This window comes from Varanus komodoensis, unplaced genomic scaffold (genome assembly GCF_004798865.1).
Source record: "Varanus komodoensis strain SLA01 unplaced genomic scaffold, ASM479886v1 scaffold6_2, whole genome shotgun sequence".
Classification (NCBI taxonomy): Eukaryota; Metazoa; Chordata; class Lepidosauria; order Squamata; family Varanidae; genus Varanus; species Varanus komodoensis.
Genome location: NW_025336346.1, coordinates 4,547,367 through 4,569,271, shown reverse-complemented (window position 1 = coordinate 4,569,271; position 21,905 = coordinate 4,547,367). Strand labels below are relative to the sequence as shown.

Below are 21,905 nucleotides of genomic sequence, written 5' to 3'. Positions count from 1 at the left end.
GTGATATGACACAAATCTGCAAGCCAGTTTCTCAATTGTGAATTCCTATTCTGTTATGCTTTTTTTTGCCCCCAATCCATCTTTCAGTTGTTTTTAATCTGGCATTAATTGATTGAGAATTCATGCTTCCAGTTTTCAGCAAAGTCAGATTGCTTACCTGTAACGATTGGGTTCTGTGCATGTGTGGAGCTTGCTTTCAGGAAGATTACATAGCTAAGCATTCAACTGGATGGGAGTTCCTGTGCTTCCTGTTCCAGATTCATGAGGGAGGTATTGAATGTGGGAGAAATGCTGGACTGTCTATGGTCCCTTTGAGGAGTAGTGCACTGAACTTCAACATCAACATCAAGGATGGGGACATGCTTCTTATGGTACCAAGTGGTGGGAGGGTGTTGATCTCCATGATGGATAGGATCCATGAATTGGATATTACTTCCTGTTCGGGGAGGAATTAGGAGAGACATCCACTAAAGGGGTGGGGGCTGAGTGCTTCCCTGGCAAGAGCAGTCAGTGGTGGTGCTTGTCCTCCTCTGGGTATTTGCATGCCTATCTAAAAGGGACAGTAGCATCATGCTTTCTGGGCTAGGGGATTGCCTGGAGTCAAACCACTTATGCGGCTTAGTTGTTAGCGGCTAGAAACCCATCTGCTGTGCTGCTGTTCTGGATTTCTGGAGGGAATTCATCCTCTTGTCCATCTGTACATTGAAGAGGCCCTCCCCATCAAAGGTGAGGTCCTTGATGCAAGAGCCAGTCTCCTGTGGAAGTTCCACAGAGTGCAGTCAGGAATGCCTATGGATGGCGACAGCATCTATCATGGCCTTGGCATCACAGTCAACATGGTGCTATGCTGCAACAATCTGCTGGCAGGAAAGCTTGGAGGCCTCTGTCTGGAACACTGGGCCAGTCTCTGAGGTTGTCAGGCAGATGTTTGCACATGGCACCAATCTTGTCCCATAGGAACAATCAGTATCAGGTCATGGTGATCTCACAATTGAAGACCTGGAGACCCAGCACTGAAGCCACATAGACCCCTGTTCCATCCTGTCCAGGCAGCAGCCCTCCCAGGCTACCAGCACCAAGTGCTCCTGTAGTGACCTTCCAGCACAGACTCGATTATGAGCAAGTTTGGCTTGGGGTACTGGAAAAGGATTACAACATCTTTCTCTACCACCCAGTACATAGTCTCGAATTTCTTTGATGTGGAATATGCTGTGGAGGGGGCCTTCCATGTCTGTCTGCTGGTTTGCAGCAGGGTGAGCAGGAACCAGATTGCCACAGGGGCTGAGATATCAGAGTGCAGAGTATCAAAGTCTGGGTCTGTGAGTTGATCCTGCTGCTGCTCCATCTCAAGCCTGAGGGAAGTTCCCATCCAATAAGAATGCCAGGTGAGGTGAGGAGATAGATGGGACTAGTGATACTGTGATTCTGAAATGGAAACATAGTTCTCCAGGCCGAGTGAGCAGGATGGCATCCTTGGTCTCAAGTATCTTGAGGCTGTGGGCATCAGGGATCGCAACCAGCTTGGTAGTGGGGCCTTGTATTGGTGTTGGCAGGATCAATGCATCTTTTTGGAATGTTTGGTTGCTTTCCTGGCTGTATGGTTGATGGATGAGTGGCATGGTCTACAGCAGTGGTGGCGAACCTATGGCATGCAAAAGCTCAAATGAGTCGCCCCAGTATCACCCCAGCAGCCGAGCATTGGATAACAGTGCACATAGGGGCCATGTGCTTGCTCAGAAAGGAGCAGCTGCACCAGGTGATGATGTCACAAGCAGCGACTCATTAACCGTGACTCGTTAGAGCTTTCGCATGGCTGGTCAGTACACTGCCAAAGATATATATATATTTGCTTGGACTGACTGTGAGTTTTAATACATTCATTTTTATTAACACAAGATTTTAGCTTGGAGTTTTGAGTATCAGCATGCATACAATAGCAAATATCACATTAATTGTGCAAAAGCATGCCAAATGCAAACTTTTCCCTTTCAATAAAAAGCTGTTTATATAATTGAATGCTCAGTGTTTTTCTTTTAAGACAAAAGACGTTAATAGATGAGCTGTTTTCTTCAAAACTAAAACCTCAGTATCCAGGTTTTATTGCAGTATTGGCACTTTGCGATCAATAAGTGGTTTTTGGGTTGCGGTTTGGGCACTTGGTCTCTAAAAGGTTTGCCATCACTGGTCTAGGGGGTGTCGGCTCAGTTGGGGTTCCCCTTGAACCAATAGAGGCCTGGTTGGCGTCACTGTAACCCAGGTGGATGGCTGGTTTCGCCTGTTTTGCCTCATTTATTTATTTAAAACTTTTCTATACCGTCCCATACTTAAAAGTCTTGAGACGGTTTGCAGCAAATGGCCTGCAGTGGCCTGCAAGGCCTTTTGCCACAGTTCAGCGTTTAGCTGATCCTCCCTGTTCCTTTGCATCTGTTTCTTGAAGGCTGGCAGTGAGGGCAGGCCTTGACAACATGTCCTTCATGAAGGAAGATGAAGCAGAGGGAATAACTGTCTGTGGGAGAGACTCTGCTATCGCAGTAGACACACATTCTAAATGCTGCCACTGAGGCCACTGTGATTGATGGGGAAGGTGGGCAGGAATATAGCAAGAAAGTACTCAACAGGGCACATGATGAGGAGTGAAGAGAAAAATGGGGAGAAATATATATATTTTTGTAATTTTTTTTAGGTAAAGTGTGAAAAAGGTTCAGTTCCAGAGGGGGAAACTGGTAAAAGGGAATTTAAGAATGTGGAGAAAATAGCAAAGTGGTAGGAAATAAAGGGGCAAAAACACTGAAAATACTCAGGTTTGAGGAGAGAAGCATCTCCCAATCTAGGCACAATGACAGTCAAACAGGAACTGGGGGAATGGGTGGAGTCCCTCTCACATGAACCTGGGCCAGGAAGAGGAGGGGCTCCCCGCCCAATTGAACAGTTAGCTGCACAATCTTCTCGACAACAGCCTTTGGGTACAGCACCCATCTGTGTGATGCACACAGACCATGAAGAACTATTTCTCATCAGGAAGATACTGTAGTTGAATTTGTGCAAATGAAAGAAGAGCGGCTGTATACGAAAACAGTTTTAAAAATAATCATGTATTTCCATTTGAATTAGTGGAGAAGTGACAAATAGTCCTGTTTCTGGATTTACAGAATTTCTGCTGGTGTCTTTCTTTGCACAAAAGTGCCCTTCTTCAGTGAAATTATTACGAGATAAGTGGTAAGGCATTTTTGTGGTTAACATTGCTTTTAGACAGGGGCAACTGAAAATATCAACACAGTTACAGATGAATCCTATTATTTTTTCTATCTTGTAGTAGCTTTATTGACTTCATGCTGAATTTTTAATAAAGGATACACTGGGCATCACACTGCAAGATGCTGTCATCTGGGTGGTTTGGATGTTGCATTGCAATGGCCTGTGGGAACTCACTGAGCATTCTTTGTTGGAAGGCCTCAAGTCTCTCATAGTCATGACCTCGACAAATGTATTCTTTATTCTACAAAGAAATGAAAGAAGTGTGAAGTCCAATAAATCCTTACAATATTCTCTTGCCCTTCTCACTATTGTAGATAACAGTGAGAAGTCTCCCTTAAACTAGTAAGTTCAATCGGAACATCCAGAAAAAAGTTAAAAGTTAAAGTTAAAAAAGTTGTGTTACTATCAGTTATAAGAGTATGGGAATCAGGATTCAGAGAGGCAGACAATTGGTATATTAAGATCAATCACAAAGTTTAATCCAGGCTTTAGTTATGTCCCTTCCACTCATCAGAATGAAACTGCTTATTATAAATTATAACAAAAATAATTATAGCCTCAGCTAAATTGCTGGAATTTAACAGGACAAAAGCACCATCTTGCAATAACTCCATAGGATGCAAATGACATCCATCAATGGATATACGCAATGAGAACCAGGCAGTGTGAGAAATCCAACAACATGTGACTGAAAATTCACTTGTACCACAGGACGTTCTTTGCCCCCACAGCAAACCTGCTCTGAAGGTCCCTGAATACAGCAGAAAGGGAGGTGGGCATTGCCTTGTTCTGCTGACAACAGCACTTGTGTCAGTAGAAAAACTGGACTCCATTTGGCAGTGCAAAGTAAATGAATTAAACAGGTTCATGTATATAATATAAATGCCTGTCAGGAGATGAGGCCAATGATCGCCACATGCTCTCTCATAACTGTGTATTCACCCACTGGTACAGAATAAATCCCATGTTTTTGTAGCTCATATCCATAACTTGATTAGGAGAAAAATATAACAAGAACAAAATATCTACTACAGTATTTATGTTCCCCACTTATTTATCTTCTTGAAAAAAGTAAAGTTGTAGCATTTTATTCATTATTTAATGAATTGTTTTTGATTTTGGTGTTACGGAAATATTTATGGAATTCTCAATGCAGACTAGAATGCAAAACAGAAAGTCATACATTTGTGTTCTTGCAGCAAACACAGATATTTATTTTAAATATTTATATTCCACCTTTTAAATCAAAGGTTTGATTTAATCTAAGGATCCCCAAGCAGCTTGCAAGACATTAAATGCCATGTAATTAATTCATGTGTTTCTGATAGGCTGGGCAGGAAAGATGCTAGGGAGACATCAAAATAAACCTGTAAGGATTGAGCGCAACACTTCTGTAGAAGTGCTTCAAAAAGACCTGGGAAATAATTTTGACTCAGACAGGATGGAGGGGAAAGGGGATGAAGCTGCCACTGAGTCAGGCCACAGGAGTGGAAGATTGGTGAGAACAGAGGTGATAGCTAAGGATCCCCTTCTAAATCCATGGGTACGCAGACTTCTACTGAAGAGAAGGAAATGCTGTGGAAATCAATCTGCAAGTAAGGTGTCAAAGGAAGAGAGAAGAGCAATGTAGCATAATGCAGCAATCTAAGCAACTGACAGCCAAGGGACTCATGACATGGAAGGACCTGCTCTGAGGAAAGGGCTTAGTAGCTCATCTGGCTTGGATAGGGAAGGTTTTAATCTTTTAGAATAATTTCATGTCAACTTCTGTTTATGATGCTGTAACCCAGAAAGCCTGTCAGAGTTTAGAGAATTATGTTAAGCTACACTTGCTTTGATTATTTGTGTCCCTTGTTTGCATGGGGATTTTAGTCTGAAGTCTGAGGCCATGATTGCCAAATTCGAAAAGCCCTCTGCAAGCAATCTGTTATTTCCCCAACAGCCTCTGGACAATGAGGAACATGGAGGAAGGGAAGAGGCAAGGGGGAGTTGAAGAAAGAGAAGAAATTATTTTGCCCATGATTGCCTCTGATCCCACCAGCACTAGCATAATAGCCAAGACATATTACTCCCGGGGATATACAACAATTAACTGAAAAAATGTTCCCCACCTCTGTATTAAAACCTCTTCCCATCTATTACTGTTTCTGTTGCTGTTACTACCAATTCTTACAGGAACAACTCTCTCCCAAAACCCTTCAAATAAGCCAAATAGCAACAGCAAAGCATCCCAACACTGACGCAGGTAGTATATTGCAATGGTGTCTGTGTTGCTGCCATACATCAGTAGTTACACATGTGCCAACTGGAAAAAGTATTATATGAATAGCTCTCTGGAAATTTTTTTGTGGGACAGGCACAATTTCATGCTATTTATAATCATTTTAGGCTTCTGAATGAGACAGCATGATGTAAACAGTTATACCAGCTACTTTTTAAAAATAATTAATCCAGGTAATTATAAGCAAACAGTATTCAGCAATTTTAAAATACAGATTATATTAAATTTTCCTGCAAGAAAATGAAGGTGGGAATGAGCAAGGTGATTCTTTTCAAATAAAGACAAATTAATGTTAATATGTTCATTTCTTGTAAATTCATTTCTAAAACCATGAATAAATTTAAATCAGTGATGATCCTATTATTGCCAATAGCCAACAATCAAAGTAAACTGGGGGCTGTGAAAATATTTCAGTTAATGGATTCATTTTTGGAAAAGTGTGCATACTGTATTATTAAAGAGAAAGCAGTATGATGAGAATATACATGACAGATAACTGCTCTGCCTAAACAGCCTTTATTTTCACTTATTTTCAAAGTTGTTCTCTGTAAGCCTGTTCTTTTGCACCCACCCATAAGCTCCCTGTATCCTTACAAATGTCTGCAGAAAAATCCCAATCATTTCTATATAACTATAAATATAGATTTAAGCTCCTGTACTTGCATTCCAATTTAGATTTGAAATCGTGAAACTCATAAATTGTACCATCCACAAAATGTATACATTTTTATTGTTGGAGACTGTGTCTCCTTTTTGCACTCTGTCAGTTTCTTAGAATGTTTATTTTATATTTTTCAGTTAAGAGCATCAGAAAGTTACAGGTTGTTTATTATGTGCATTGAATCACCTTTTTAAAAGTAAAAATAGAAGGAGTGAGCTGCATGCAAATGGAGTAACCGAAATTCAGAAAAGGTGTGTGTGTGTGTATATAGGTATATTTATTTATTCTATGGGGCAATGTGTATGTCCCAAGCAACACAGCCTCCTTTTCATTGGGGAAATTATGGTGCACTCACTAGTGGATGACAACATGAACCTCTTGCTGATAGCAAAAGGTGACTGTGTACAAGTATGCAACTACATTTGATAGATGAACTTAAGGATGATACGCTCTCTCCAAGCATGAAAAGTTAATGGTTGGTCATGACACTGCAAACATCTTGTTCACACTATCAGTCCTCATCAACTGAAATTGATCCCACAGAACTAGGTAAGTTGGTGCATTGTACTCCTAAACAGGACTTGCCTCAACACTGGCATTCAGATTGGTGCAATTATGAGCCATTTTGTCCTCAAAGTGTCTAACAAATTCATCATAGCCAACCTTTACATGTATCAACAAACTATTGGAACATATGACAATATATTTCATACAGAGGCTCTGCTGGACAGCTACTTGAGGATACAAGTAGGAATGTAACTCTTCCTTGTTCACTTCACTGCCATGAAGTAAGCATGATTATCTGCTCTCGTGTATATTCAGAAGTCACTGCAAGTCCTACACCAAAAGCATTCTAGGCTCTGTTCAACCTGTCTCTTCAGCTGGTGCCTCTTGAGTTCTGCAAGACTAGAGAGGGTGCTTAGAAGTAATGATGTCAATAATCCACTCCATTTTCCCATTCTGCAATGAGACCAAGGCCTCAACTGGTTTCTCAGTTCTGGCTACTGGAAACTTCTTCAGACCATTCAGGAATCCCACAGAGTCCATTGGTCTCCAGGGAAGGACAATTTAAATAGGGCCTTCTTCCCTCCAAGAAGCAGGATCTGATGTTATGAGATCAAACTTTACTAAGCCATTGCCATGTTTAATCCTTCCTATCATTAGACAACTTCTTTCACATTCAGGGGCAAAGATCAAGCCGAGTTAAATGCTCTGTGCATTTAGTTAATGACACAAGGACTTAGCCCTATGGTTCTTGAGAAAAGCATGAAGCTCTGAGCTGGACCACTCCATGCAGTCTCAGTCCAGATGTTGAAATCTCCCAGAATAATTGTCCTGGGGATCTAAACAACATTATCTAGCTTGCCACACCTTTGTTGTTCCTGAATCACTCCTAGTTATCTTGGTTCAAGGTACAGTACCTGTTTCTTGCTCTGTTATCTTACTGGTTCTTGGCCTTTGGTTTATTCATGACCATGTCCTAGTCTCTCCTTGCAATGCACTCCTGATTCTTGTCTTTGAACTGCTCAAGTTTGACCCTGCTCCTGACTCTACTACTGTACTCTGAACTGTATTTATAGACTGCCTTGCCTCAGGTCCTGCTGCATCTGTTTTGACTCCTGCTGCCCACGCCCTGAACCCTGGCAATGGCAGGCAGATCAAGGATTGGCTGTTGGGGATTTGCCCTACTGCCAGGGCAGGGGGATAAAAAAAAAAGAAATCAGTGATTGGAACTTTTGTCTCCTTCCTGGCAGTCCAGCTGTGTGGAAGGGTCTTGCTGCCAACTCTTACTGGAGTCCTGCCCTGGGGAGACCCAATACTTAGGTAATGTAGAGTAGGGCTGGTGTTTGTTATTTTCTTTTCTAGGTGATATATTAAAGAATCCGTGTACTCTCAGGAAAAGGGGTTTTTGCTTGTTTCTTTTGTTTTTTGTTCCCATTCCCTCATCTCTTTCCCTTTTACTTTCCTTTTAGTGTTTTAGTCCCTTTCTTTCCTCTTTAAATACATGTAGCTTCATACTACTGATGTTGCTTTCTTTGGGGAGGTTTTGTGCTAAGTCCAGTGCTCAGGCCAAGTGGTTGCATACTTAACTGGATTTCAGTCCGACTGAGATGGTGGTGGTGCTAGGTGTACCTTACTCCTCTGACCCATTTCTCCCCATCTCAGTCTCATGCTGTCCCAGAGGCTGGGGGTCTGCTTTCTACCTGGCATTCTGAGGGCATACTGGAGGGTGGTAGCAGCCTGCTTTGTGTTTTGGGACCTGCCCACCTTGCATGGCAGCTGTGGGTGTGTGACCCAGCAAACTTTCCCAGCTTGGACAGGGAAAATGCTAGGCAGTGATATGAATACTATTCCAATGGTAATTCCATCTGTCTCTCTGGCCCAACACCAAGTGTAGGCCATCAAAGACTGATCCATGGCAGAAAAGGTTTCTGGACACCAAGACACTGAGATTGAACATTTATGGACCATAATAACTCCCCCATCCCAGTCTAGGCTGGTGCTGTACCATGTATACAGGTGAGCAAAGTAGGATCAGATCAATCCCACTAGCTTACTCACCCAGGTTTCAGTGATATACACTAGGTCAGCCCTCTCATCCATGATCAAATCCTGGATGCATTCTGTCTTAATGAACACCTGCACTAAACAACAGCACCACTAGACCAGAAGGCAATCTAGATTATCTGAGGTGGATCAGAAAGAGGATGGGCCTGCAAGTATGTACACCAAGTATGTATCTCTCTCATGCTGCAATTTCTATTGCCCATGGTCATAGAAATCATGGAGCCCCATCAGTCTCCCTTGCACCCCAGCACAACCTAATCCACCTTCCACTAACTCAATATAAGACATTCACTCAATACCCATTCAAAATTACATTCTTGTCTCATTTACTTGTATCTCCACTCAGCTATATCAGCCCACACATACAGCACAACTGCAACAATCCAAAGCCCAATTAAAAGGACAGTGTGTACATTTTTTACAGTAACAAATCAAAACAAAGGAAGGCCTCCACCAACCTTCCATGCCATTATTCAGAGTCAGAAGACTCTACAGTCAGGTTCTCATCCTGACCACTTGACCCCTTCCCCAGCTCTTATCAACAGGACTGGTCAGAACCTAGTCTCACCAGCTGTCCCACTGCCTAATCACACCTCTACTCTCACACAAATACATCCATACCAATCCCGAGTAAGAGTGTAGTGCTCTCTCCCTCACTGCTCTCCAAAGCAGTTACCTTCTTTGATGTTGCCCCCTTCAGGGATATCCATCAGATTGCCCTAGTGGCAATGGATGATTGCTTTAACCTCATTGTTTTTATAGCTTTGGAGACTATTAGTTCAAGCAAAAAAAGGAATTTTGGTAGTTTCTGCCTGCTTCCCTTGCCAATGCTTGTTCTGGATGCTATCAGGAGCAGCTCAGCCTAGTGCCAAAGAAGCAGAGAGTGCAGGTGTCTGCATTATGTGCTGCGGGGTAAGAATTTTTTTCTGTTTAATAATTTTGTGAATATTCTTTTATCAGCTGTTTTCACATTGATTTTGTGATTTTAAATTGTTTTGTTATGTTTTGTAATTCAGTTACAAATACTTTTTAATTTTATACTTGAATTCTGAATAAGAAATTTGCAGCTATCCCAGACATAATTTAAAAGAGCCGTCCATTTTACTTGACTTAGTGCTTAGCATTACAACACTAGGATCCAGACTTAATCATATTCAAATATTAGACCCACTGAAATCAATGGGATGTCAATTTAGTGCACTATCTTATGTAGCTGCCCATAACAGACTGACCTTGGAAGATTATGGGCATTCAAAGAAGGTCGGAGCAGCATGGGAGCTACAACTACCTCTTCATTCCTCTTGCCCTACAAAACATTAAGTTTGTCAATTTCAGCATTCTAAATGTTTCTCCCCTCCCTGGAGAGGCTGAGGAACCAACAGGGTTCCTTAGGGAACAGCTGCACCTCACTCCCTGCTTATCTGCCACTGGAATGCCCCACTCCCCAGTGCCAACTCCAGAGACATTCCTCTGTTTTTGGAGTTCAGCCAGCAAGGAAAGAACCATGCCAGCTAATTAGAGTTAGTGCTCTGACCTATTTTATGCCTCCCCTATGTCAGGAGGCCATAGGGTTGCACCCCAAGGCTGGATCCAATGAAGTAAGATTAGTTAATGCTGTTAAAATAGAAACATTTTGTCCTAAAATGTGCAGTCTCTAATATGGCCACTTCATCACTGCAGCTTGCTATTTTGCTGTATTTCCAGGAATTTGCATGAAAAGCAACAGGTATCTTTATGAAACTTGAAAGGGCCAAAATACCTGCTTAGCAGCAAAACACGTAGAGCACACTCCAGCAGAAAGAATTTCAGCCATTTAGTTGTTTTCATCATTTTTGTAAGTCTTTATTCTGATACAAAACTGAGCTAAAATTTCCTATTTCCAACCCTCTACAAATGAACAAAACACTTCAATTGTAAATTACAATTGAAATTTATATATTCATGCATGTGTTGAATGAGCTTACCCGAAGAAAGAAGGGGAATTTCCTTCCATAAAAACCAACTCTGAAAAACTCAGGCTCCAGTCGTTGTTGTTCCATTATATTATCATAATAGGTAGCCTCCATTTTCTTTGGATGGGAAAGAAAACATTATATTAGACTGAAATCATGTTATAAAAGAAGACTTGTGGAACACTCTATACCTGAAAATAACATTCATGGAAGATTCACAAAACACAATTCTGAGAAGCACATATGTATTGCCTAAAAGATAATTCTAATAGGTAGGATTTAACAACCCAAAGACCACTGTCTCTTCCCTGTGTGCTAGTCTAATGGCACCGCATACATTTTTCCAGATACGCAGTTGATCAGCAATCATCTTGACAGGGGGAAACAGACAGCTGTTTCCTGCGATTATTAGTGTAAGAGAACATGAATGCATAGGGTCATTATGGAGAGGTTAAAGGCTTCACCAACTCTGATCTGGACTGCTTTTTCCTCATTGCTAAGTCCAGCAAAGAAAAAGTGATCTTGCACTGAAACGGTGGGGGTGGGGGTGGGGGGGCTTTAACTTCCCCACCCCAACCCTCTGCAACACACACACATACACAATTCTGATCAACAGAGATATTTCTTTAGAGAAGCAGCAGTCTTGAACAAGATAATCTGGAAGAGGTGAGGTTACAACTGATTGCTCTGTTTAGGGAGTGGGAAGGTGTGTGCGCTCACGCGTGAGAGAGAATGTGAATGTATGTTGTGTGTGTCCTGGGTACATCACTGCTTCTCTCATCACCATCTGCAGCTACACATATACCCTGAAGGGTTCCTTAGAGATCAATAAAACCCTGAAAACCAAAAACATTTGCCATCCCTCTTTGGTAAGGTCAAAGGCTCTTAGATATGGGGTTAGAGTGGGGGGGGGGTAGGAATGGGATCTCCATTCAGTCATCAGAGCAGACAGATAGGAAAGCATGAGTATTATTTGTGTGGCTTGCAGCACCTTAGAAATAACACATCTGGACATAGACCCTTTGATCTCTAGCTCTGAAAACAACAGTATGGATTTATCATAATCTCCAAAAATAATTGAGTAACTGCTGTGTTCACCCACTTCCTGAGTATATTTCAGATTTGCAAGAGACAATGTATGACAAAATTTCTATTACTTACTGAAAAACAAAGATAAAATTGAAATTATTTATTTCACCTACCCGAATCCAACTAAGACTTTGATAATCATATAATATTTCATATTGAATGGCCAGCTCTCTACACAGTGGGATTCCAAATTCCCAACTCTGAAAAAGAAAGATAAAAACTTTAGACAAAATGAGAATTTCACAAATGCAAAAGTTAAAGCACAGATGCAAAGTTTGATAGTTTCTGTGTCCTCAGGGAATAAATAGAAAAGAAAATGCATGGAAATTTAAGGACTCCCTGGTGTGTTCTCTTTGTTCTTGAGTCCAGTAGTCCAGACTCTGGGTGCTCTCTGGTTAGACCAATAGGAAGCAACCTTTTGAAATTTACCTGTGCTGGACTAAGAGATGCAATCCAGAGCCACAAATTCCTTTCTTAGTAATACGCCACTTAATATTACTATCTATACATTGTTTTGCTGTTGTAAGTCGCCAAATCGTGTCCAACCCATCGCAACCCAATGGACAACATTCCTCCAGGCCTTTCTGTCCTCCATCATCCCCCGGAGTCTACTTAAGCTCACACCAACTGCTTCAGTGACTCCATCTAGCCACCTCATCATCTGCCGTCCCCTTCTTCTTTTGCCATCTATTGTTCCCAGCATTAGGTTCTTCTCTAGGGAGTCCTTCCTTCCCATTAGGTGGCCAAAGTATTTGAGTTTCATCTTCACTATCTGGCCTTCTAAAGAGCAGTCAGGGTTGATCTCCTCTAGGACTGACCGGTTTGATCGCCTTGTGGTTCAAGGGACTTGCAGGAGTCTCCTCCAGCACCACAATTCAAAGGCCTCAATCCTTTGGCGCTCAGCCTTCCTTATGGTCCAGAGTTCACAGCCATACATTGCAACTGGGAAAACCATAGCCTTGACTATACACACTTTTGTCGGCAGCGTGATGTCTCTGCTTTTTAGTATGCTGTCTAGATTTGCCATAGCTTTCCTCCCCAGGAGCAAGCCTCTTTTAATTTCTTGGCTTCAGTCCCCATCTACATAATATATATATGTAATATATGTAATCTATACATTACATTACCTCATACTTTAAAACTGACCTTAACTAAAAGGAACACCAAAAGCAGGCTGGATGCTGAAGAGCACTGCTCTGCAAGGAGGTAAATTCACAGATAAAACTAAATTAGCTGTTCCCCTTACTAGTTGCTTGAACTTTCCTAGACTCTGCTGCCAAAACTCTACCCTTTCTTCACTCCAGGAACGAAGAATATGAATGATCCATCTATCTGTGGATCTACTTATCCAAAACTCATACAAGGTCACTACTGATAATTCACTTGAATCCACTGGCTTCAAAGGTCACCAAGGAAGATATTAGTTTTGTACTGCCCCATGAAATGGAGAGGTATTCCGCAGCATCTCCTCACCTAATGGTCTGAACCAGAAAACCTCAGGCTTGTACTACCCATGCTCAAAAATAAATTAATAGGGGGAAGGATGTTCTCAAGAACTATTTTATATGTGCTGGGATGCTAAGAATCTCCTTCTACAATAGGAGAGAGAAACAGAGTTGGCATGAAGGGGCAAATACCCTCCTAGTCCTCCATGGCCCCATAACATCATTCTTTTCTATATCACCCAACAACCAAAGCTTTTGTAACACATTTTCAAATAAAAATTCCATTAAGAAAACAAACTTGTTTCTCTTTTAGTCCCACCCTAATCATTTGCCAGTCAGCTGAAATGAACAATATAGTCTGCTAACCAAAAAATGATATCCTAATAGTACAATCTTCTAAATATTTGAAGGGTCATGTTAGAAGCATGTATGTATTCTCACAATTCTGCCATAAAGCATTTTTTCTGTGCCAACAGCTGGCAAACAGATTCCCACCGACTTCTGGGTAGTCAGGGAAGTACTAAGGGTTGTGGAGGACCTCCATGAATCATAAAACCTCAGTACATTGGTGCAACAGAGTAGGTGGAGTTTCTGTCTCAATCTGATATGGAAGAATCAGAATAGTTCCTCTGGAAATTGGTTCCAGCAATCCTGGTGTGCAGATCTGCTGGACATAGGGTGGTCAGCTACAGCAAGGTCAAGGCTTTGACCTTGGAAACCATGACTGTGATGTCTAGCTCTGTTTAGTTCTAGGTCCATCAGCTTTGGCAGTTTGTCACTTTTTGGTGGGAAAAAAGAACATTTGGAACATCTGTTCTCTTGTCTTTGCAGCTATGAAGATCTTTGCAGGGAACTTCTGTGAAGTTGTAGATAAGAAAACCTAAACTTTAATGCATCTTTTTAGATGTTGACTCCAACTTGGACTGTGATGATGTCATGCTCTGTATTTTCGGAACAGAATTGAGTGTGAAGTTGCTTGCCCTGCTCAAGACATGTTCAGTGGGCTTCAAACTGCCTTCAGGCAATGGTGGCTTGGGTGCCCATTTCCTAACTAAAGCTTTCAAACATCCTGAGGTTTCTTTTACACAAGCACAGAACCGATCATTATTTATTTAGCCCTCACAATGTGATGTATACAAACCATAAACTATATTGGGTACATCAAAATGATATGATTAGATTGCAATGCACAGTTTAAGGGAGCAGCTTCTAATCTAGACCTAAATCATTCCACGTGATTTTCATAAACTACATTAAGCCAGCAATACTGTTAGGAAGGTAAAATTTGAAAGCCTAATATAGGGGCCATGGGGTCACTACCCAGAATCCTCCAACATTTGGGCCTACTAATCTAATCAGTCTTATTTGCAGGCAAAGGAACAGAGTCTTCAAAGATCTTAACAAATAGGCAGGATAATATAGCCAAAGGTATTTCTGAAGGTAAAAATATTTTTAAAATTGGGGATGGGTTTGCATACCTTCCCTTTGTTAAAATAGTGGATGATTTTCCGACAAAGGCCTTCTTTACGTTGCCATTCTGTCTGAGATGGATAATGTAAGAATTCGCGAAGAGGCCTATCCTCCCACTGAAGCAGCTCACAGTACAAGAGCAAAGTAAAAGCGGCCTCTGTTGAAATAGCAAAGCAGCAAACACTACACATTTTTGTTGAAAAGCTTCTCAGTTATAAGAACTACATGCAAATCAATCATTACAATTCTAAGTAAAGAAGTTCTGAAAAAAATTACAGTCTTTGGCACATCAGAGAACTTTATACTATAAAGCAGAGTAAGCTAACTTTAGGAGGTCTGGAGACCATTTTTAATCCCCAGTTCCTCCCTGTGGGCTGCATTCCATGAGCTACCATATAGTCTGTCCTGAGGAAAGAAGTACGTGCCACTGAAATTCAGTGGCAATCTACACAATAACAATAGATTCAATTTAAGCTCATTCTCTCCTGTTCCCTGTGGATGCCAGGGACCCTCATCATTCCTTTTCTACTTCTCCACCTCTCATCATGGTGGAGGAAAAAGAGGAGTTCAAGGTTGCAGAGATCTTGGACTCTCATTTCTGCCTTGCATTATTTGGCTGATTAGAAGAGCTATGGGTCAGAAAAACACTTTGGAAGCAAATGGAACATCTTGAATGGAACATTACTGCACTTGTCATCTTCATGACTGTTATCCTTGGCAGCTGAGAGAAAGCAATGCTTGAGGTAGAGGGACAGCCCTGGGAACAGGGATTATGTAGGGATGGGGTCCATTTCTCTCAAAACACTGCATTTCTGCATTCCCATGTAGAAAGTTCAGACCCAGAATGTGAACTAGATGGAGCAGAGAGATTGAAATGTGGCTTCAGGTTTGTAGGAAGACACTAAAGGATGGGGGTTGGAGGGAGGAGTATGAATTCATTAACCCAGTGAGCCAGTATCAGGTTAAAAAAAAAGCACCACAATTAAGTAATGTCCAGCAGTCCCAGCATCTGGCCCACAAGCAGCATGAACATCCCTGAGGGTGGAGTGAAGCTTTTTGGAAAAGGAAGGGAGGAGAGAGTCCTCTTTTTGGAATCAACTCTTCATGTGTGTGAGAGCTGCCCCCATAAACTGAAGAGAAAATTACTCTGATTGATATTATTTGAGAACAATCTTCTTATGAAACACCTTGTGTCACACAAAACTTGTCTAGTTCAAATAAAGGATTGCACCTTTACAGGTTTCTACTAAGATCTGCTGAAAAGGGAAAGGGGAAGAGACATGATCACAACAGTTTGATTCAAAGCTTCTCTCTTGACAGTTTGGCACCTGATATATTAATAAAAACTCTATGAAAATTATTTTAAGAACATGCAACTAAAATAAATTCTCTGGAACCCTTTAACTGGTAATCAGTGTTGAACAAACTGCATACTCCTATACTAAATATTTATACAGATTTCATTATTTAAATGAACAAAATGGATGTGTTTAAAATTGTTTAGAAAAATTTAAGAGATGTCACATTCAAAGGAATCAAAGCACATTTGAAAACAAAATCCACATGCTTTACACAATTCTAGCCACACTTTTTGTTTTAAATTTCTTACACAGAATCAGTTATAGTTGTTCAAAAAAGTTACTATTGATCACTGTCATGTAATTTGGATTACAATGAGATATTTTTGTATGCATATACCACTTTACTAACATTTGATTTATGTATTTGCAGTTTTAAAAATTATTTCACTTCTTTTCTAGGAGTAATTAATCACTCATCCTATGAAGATTTTAAGATTAATATTTTAAAATGACAAAGTGAAATATGTGAATAAAGCTTCCTTTTTTTGTTACCTGTGAAGTTTTCAGCCTGTAAGTGCATATCGCACAACTTGTGGATATACCGGATATACATTTCTTCCTTGTTAATTTCTGATTTATAAAAATTCTGAAAAATAAAAAAACCCATGAAATTCAGAAGATAAACTGACAACTTACCTAATCCAGCATATATTTAGGAAGTTATGTAAATTCTTGGCCTGCTTCAGTCATAATGCTAAACTTATTATTATGAGAATGAGCTAGTAAACCTTGAGCTATGCATCTTCCCACACCCTATCCTTTTTCTTTCATGAGAAGAGCTTTCAATGTTTACTTGTGAATGTATTACAATTTCTTGCTACATCCACACTTGGGAAACAGGTTTATTCCAATTGTCATTAGCTAATAAACCTGGACAGGAACATAGGATGCAGACTTATACCAAGTCAGACCATTGGGTCATCCAGGGTTAGCACAGTATGTTGATACATAGCCAGATTTTCAGGCAGGAATTTTTCTAAGCCCTACCTGGAGATACTGAGACTGTGACCTTCTGCTTATACAGAATGTGTTCTACCACTGACTTATGGCCCTTTTTAATCTGAAATCAGTAGAATCCTGATTTGACCAACCAGACATCTATGATAAACTAGTATCTTAAGTGTGGGTGTAATAGGCAATTGCTATTTACACAAAACTGGAAGCATTCTATGTCCTTCTGTGGCACAAAGGAGAGGGAACTTGCAAGTTCAAAGTCTCGCCGTGGTATGTTGCTGTTATGTGAAATCATGAACTGGTGTAACGCTTGAATTTGGTCTTTATTAATAGAAATTTTCTCAAAATGTGAAAAGGCCTCCATTCTGCTTTTGCATAACAGGTACATAACTAAAATTTGCATGTTTCAAGGGATTCAATGCTAGTCTTAGTTTAGTGTAAATAACAGTAGTTACAGTTATAATTGCAATAGTGAAAACATAAATGCATGTGTAGGTGTGCTGTCTGTTCATATTTTCAATGCAAATAGCTTCTATATTATGTGCAATATTCTGTTTATAGGTTTTTTAATCTTTAGAATTCACCCAGAGAGCTTTGGCTATCAGGCAGTATAGAAATGCAACAAATGCATGAATGTAAAAAGAAGCAAGAAAGCAAGAAATAAAGACTTAGCTATACTCTAGGCTTCATTGTTTATTCTAAGATGTGAAACAACTCTAAAGGGGCAGGAATTAAGTTCACCAGGACCTTGAGGATGGCAGACAAAGACCAACAAATATTTTGCTACTGAACTCTAGATACAAGGAGAAACTGCAATGAGAACAACAAAACAACAAACACTTAGCCAGAAAGGATAATATACTAATGCTATTTTTTTTCTAATTACATTTACTATGTTTCACTCACTAATGGTAGTGCTTATGGCGAGATGCTTGCAAAAGGCTGTGATCATAAAGATGGTCTGTAATTGGAAGGCTGGCCATTAGCCCCAATTTTCTTTCCAGGATAGTTATGCTGCACGCCCCCCTTTTTTTAATTTTATTGCTTTCCTTTGTCCTTCTTTCCAACTCTGAGAACTGGCCTTTCCAATTGTTGAATGCCTAGATGTGACTGACTATAATGCTTATCCGCGTGGCCTATGATTAGGGAGGACAGGAGTTGCAGTCTAACTTCATATTGGGATGAAAGATTGGGAAAGGGTACTTAGAACTCTTTTCTATCTGCTACAAGACAACCTTTCTTCCTAAGTCTCAACCACTTCATCAGCCTCATCAACTGTAGCTGTTCATTTCACCATTATTAGTAAGATGCTTACCAAATGTTGAAAATACATATGGAAATGTAACTTAGAAATAAGAGGGTTCTTGAATAATGAGTTCCCTCACAGGGTTCCAGATACATGATTCTGAATAGAATCTATTCTGCAGAAGAACTGCAAGCAAAAAAAGGACAGAACATTCTTTTCTCTTCCTCCTGCTTCTCTGCTCTAAATTCTCCTATCCTGAAACTGCTTTGCTTGAAAAATGGCACTAGAGCTCTTACATGTGTTAGTATGAGTAGTAAGCTTCTAGTTTCAGCAATAAAGTGACTTTGTTAGGAATGCAAATAGATCCCAGATGAGGGTAGGAATTAGCATAATTGCAGCTGCTGTCACAAAGGCAGGCATTGGTAATTTAGCAAACCAGGAGAAAGCAGTAATGATATTGTTCTGCGTGGTTCTCTGTATTAATTCTGCTCATAGTAGGAAAGCAGATCAGAGAGAATATAGTTAGAAAGATGCTTCCAGACAAACAGCTTGAAGTATTACCAAACAAAAGAATTTTGCAGTTATTAGGTCTTTTCTGGATTTTCTGTATAAGAAAAATGATGGAAATACTAGTAGGAAAACATAGGAGAGACAATGTTGAAGAAGATGATGTCTGTAAACTTCAGTTTATGATGCTGATTGATTGTATACAGAGATCTGGCAGCTGCTTTCTTGTAATATTTTCACTATTTAATGATAGAATGAATGAATGAAATAAAATGGAATCATATGCACACACAAAAGAGAGGACACTACTCTGAAGAGTTTTCAATTCAAATTTCAAATGGTAAGAGGCAACAGAATAAGAAAAAGAAGCCATATGCTACCAATTAGATGTCCATTCTTTACAGGTATCTATACTGCATGAATATCACTCTATTACAGAATTTATTTTGAATTCTCAATGCTCAACTGATCTACCTACCTATTTTTATTAGATTTATTGGGTATAATTTTAGAAAGTTATTTTTCATTTGACACACATTTTTCTTTCACAATAAAGGGCTTGGGACTGGGATACCTGAAGGAACATCTCCTTCCTTATATGCCCTCACACCCCTTAAGATCTGCGGGAGAGGCCCTGCTCCGAGAACCCTCCCTGAAGGAGGTAAAAAGGATATCTACTCGGAGGAGGGCCATCTTTGCAGTGGCTCCCAGATTATGGAATGTACTCCCTGGAGAGGTGTGCTTGGCGCCGAGTTTATATTCTTTTCGGTACCAGGTTAAAACCTTTTTATTTAACTGTTATTTTAAAAACTAATTTAAATTTTAATGTTTTAACAGTCGCTTTTATTTAACTTATTTAATTTGTATTTTTTGGTTAATTGTTATTTATTTTTGTTTTATTGTGGTTGTTTTAATGATTGTAAGCCGTCCTGAGATGCCATGCATAAGGGACGGCATTAACAAGTTTTAAACAAACAAACAATAAAGGTATGACTATTGATGGTATGAAGGTGCCTAGTATTACAGAGCTTGAAAATACCATCATTTAAATGTTATAAATAATCCTTTAAAACATTTTGGATATTTTCCTCCAAAATATCTGCAGCAGATGAATATCTCAACTGGATCAATTCTGTCAGTAATCACATTGATTCCCTTCTCAAGAGAAACAAAAGCCAGATGGAGCTGATTTATGCCACTAGTTTCACACAAAAGCAAGCTAAAGGGAAAGGAAATTTATAATTCTTCAGCAATTCTCTGCTGAATAATTTTCTGCACTCTATTTTTAAAACTGAATAAATAATTTTGACAGAACAATCAACCAACACCAAAATAAAGCAAAATACACACAACACTCTCACCATCAAATTAACTGTGCAACCAATTTTCTTGTTCTCTGTTTCATCTCCTTTCATACAGTCCCTGGAAAAACAGAGAGAGCTGTTTCAAGATTCTGCTTTCAAAATTGATGTTTGAGAGAAACAACTAAGGTTAAAGATTGAGGTAGAGGATGGGAAAACATCATAATCAACATGTTCATTATCATCATCTGTATATCCTTTCTTACATCCATAGTGGAACACAAGACAGAATACAGTTCCAGCAAGATTGCCTTCAGAACATGTCCTACTAACATATCCTACATATATATATTTGAAATGGCAGGTACTGCTTCAGAAAGAGATGGAGGGCCTTGCTTGAATCCCAAGTGTTATTCCTTGTTATCTTTAAAGCTGGGGTCTGCTATTTGTGGCTCTCCAGATATTTTAGACTGCAATTCCTATCATCCTTCACTACTGGTTACGCAGGCTAGGGCTGATGGAAGTTGCCCTCCCTGGAGAGCTAGTTGTGCTGGTTTATAGGGTTGTAAGAAGCTGTTATTGTAATTGTATTGTATTGTATTGTAATTGTATTGTAGGGTTGTAAGCACAGAAGCTGTTATTGTGAATAGTACAAAAATGTGGCAATATATCAAATATTTTAAATGAATAATACAGCATGTTATTCAACACACCTAACTATTTAGTTGATAATGTGAAAAACCCCAAATAAAATACTAGTTTTCAAACAAAGAGATAAAAAAGCATAGACCTTTGGAAGTTCTCTTTAGTTTTCATTCACAGGCACTATGTGGCAGATACCCATAAAAGCTAAATCACATTACCTGTAATCAAGAAGTCGCTCCATCAGACGAGTAACTGATGTAACAAAAGAAAGACCAGTCTCCCGCCAAGTTTCTTGTTCAATTTTTTCCAGCAGGCTACATGAAATTAAACAAACTGTAATATTCCTTTGAAATATGATAAAACCTCAACAGTTCTGAGAGCAAATTTAATACCAACAGACTTATACATCAAACTTGAACAATTATCATCTTACCTGGGGTAAGGCCCAAACAGCTGAGTTCTGATCCATGTTGCATGAAGCAAAGACAAGGAGATTATTGAGCTAAGATAATACATTCCCACTGCTTTCTGCCATGAAAATACTGTGCCAGTATTACACACTTTTCTCATTCTGCTACAGGTTGATTAAAAATGGGAACACATATTGGATGGGATCCAATACATTTCCTGCATAGTCTACTTCTGTTTCATAATGTCCTACTAGTAAAGCATGCAGGTAGAGTCCATTTTATATGAAGCATATACATATACATACCTTAAATATATATACTTCACAGAGATTATTTGGGAGGCAATCATAAATGAAGGTGAATTAATGGAACAGGGATAAATTAATGGAACCAAAACTGATTCAGGCTATTCTCATCTTGAGGTACAAAATGAATCCTCTCTCTTCTGAATTTACTGAGAGGGATTTGAATGGGAATTTATTTATTTATGACTTATATGCCAATCCAGATGATCGACTTGTCTTCTGTAAAATTGTAATTCTAGTAATTATTTCTAAATTTGTAGCACTACATATAAATCAGCTATTATGAGCTCCACTGTGGTGGTTAGAGTGACAGACTGAGAACTTGGAAGATCCAGGTTCTGGTCCCCACTGGGTAACTGTGGGCTAGTCTCAGCCTAACCTACCTTACAAGGTTGTTGTGAGGATAAAAATGGAGCCATGTAAACCACCTTAAGTTCCTTACAAGAGGAAAAAAG

At 39.8% G+C, this 21,905-nt stretch overlaps 1 protein-coding gene across 1 annotated transcript in view; it reads right to left on the bottom strand.

Annotated features, from left to right (window-relative positions):
- Window positions 1-21,905, bottom strand: part of DOCK3 (dedicator of cytokinesis 3) — a 283,802-nt gene that overhangs the window by 56,136 nt on the left and 205,761 nt on the right. The window contains exons 34-41 of the mRNA XM_044451471.1: window positions 21,169-21,195; window positions 20,954-21,049; window positions 20,151-20,211; window positions 16,575-16,668; window positions 14,730-14,878; window positions 11,920-12,006; window positions 10,730-10,834; window positions 3,355-3,496 (exon numbers count right to left, since the gene is read on the bottom strand). Of these exons, the coding sequence (XP_044307406.1) occupies window positions 3,355-3,496; window positions 10,730-10,834; window positions 11,920-12,006; window positions 14,730-14,878; window positions 16,575-16,668; window positions 20,151-20,211; window positions 20,954-21,049; window positions 21,169-21,195 (761 nt within the window). The remainder of the gene's footprint in view (window positions 1-3,354; window positions 3,497-10,729; window positions 10,835-11,919; window positions 12,007-14,729; window positions 14,879-16,574; window positions 16,669-20,150; window positions 20,212-20,953; window positions 21,050-21,168; window positions 21,196-21,905) is intronic.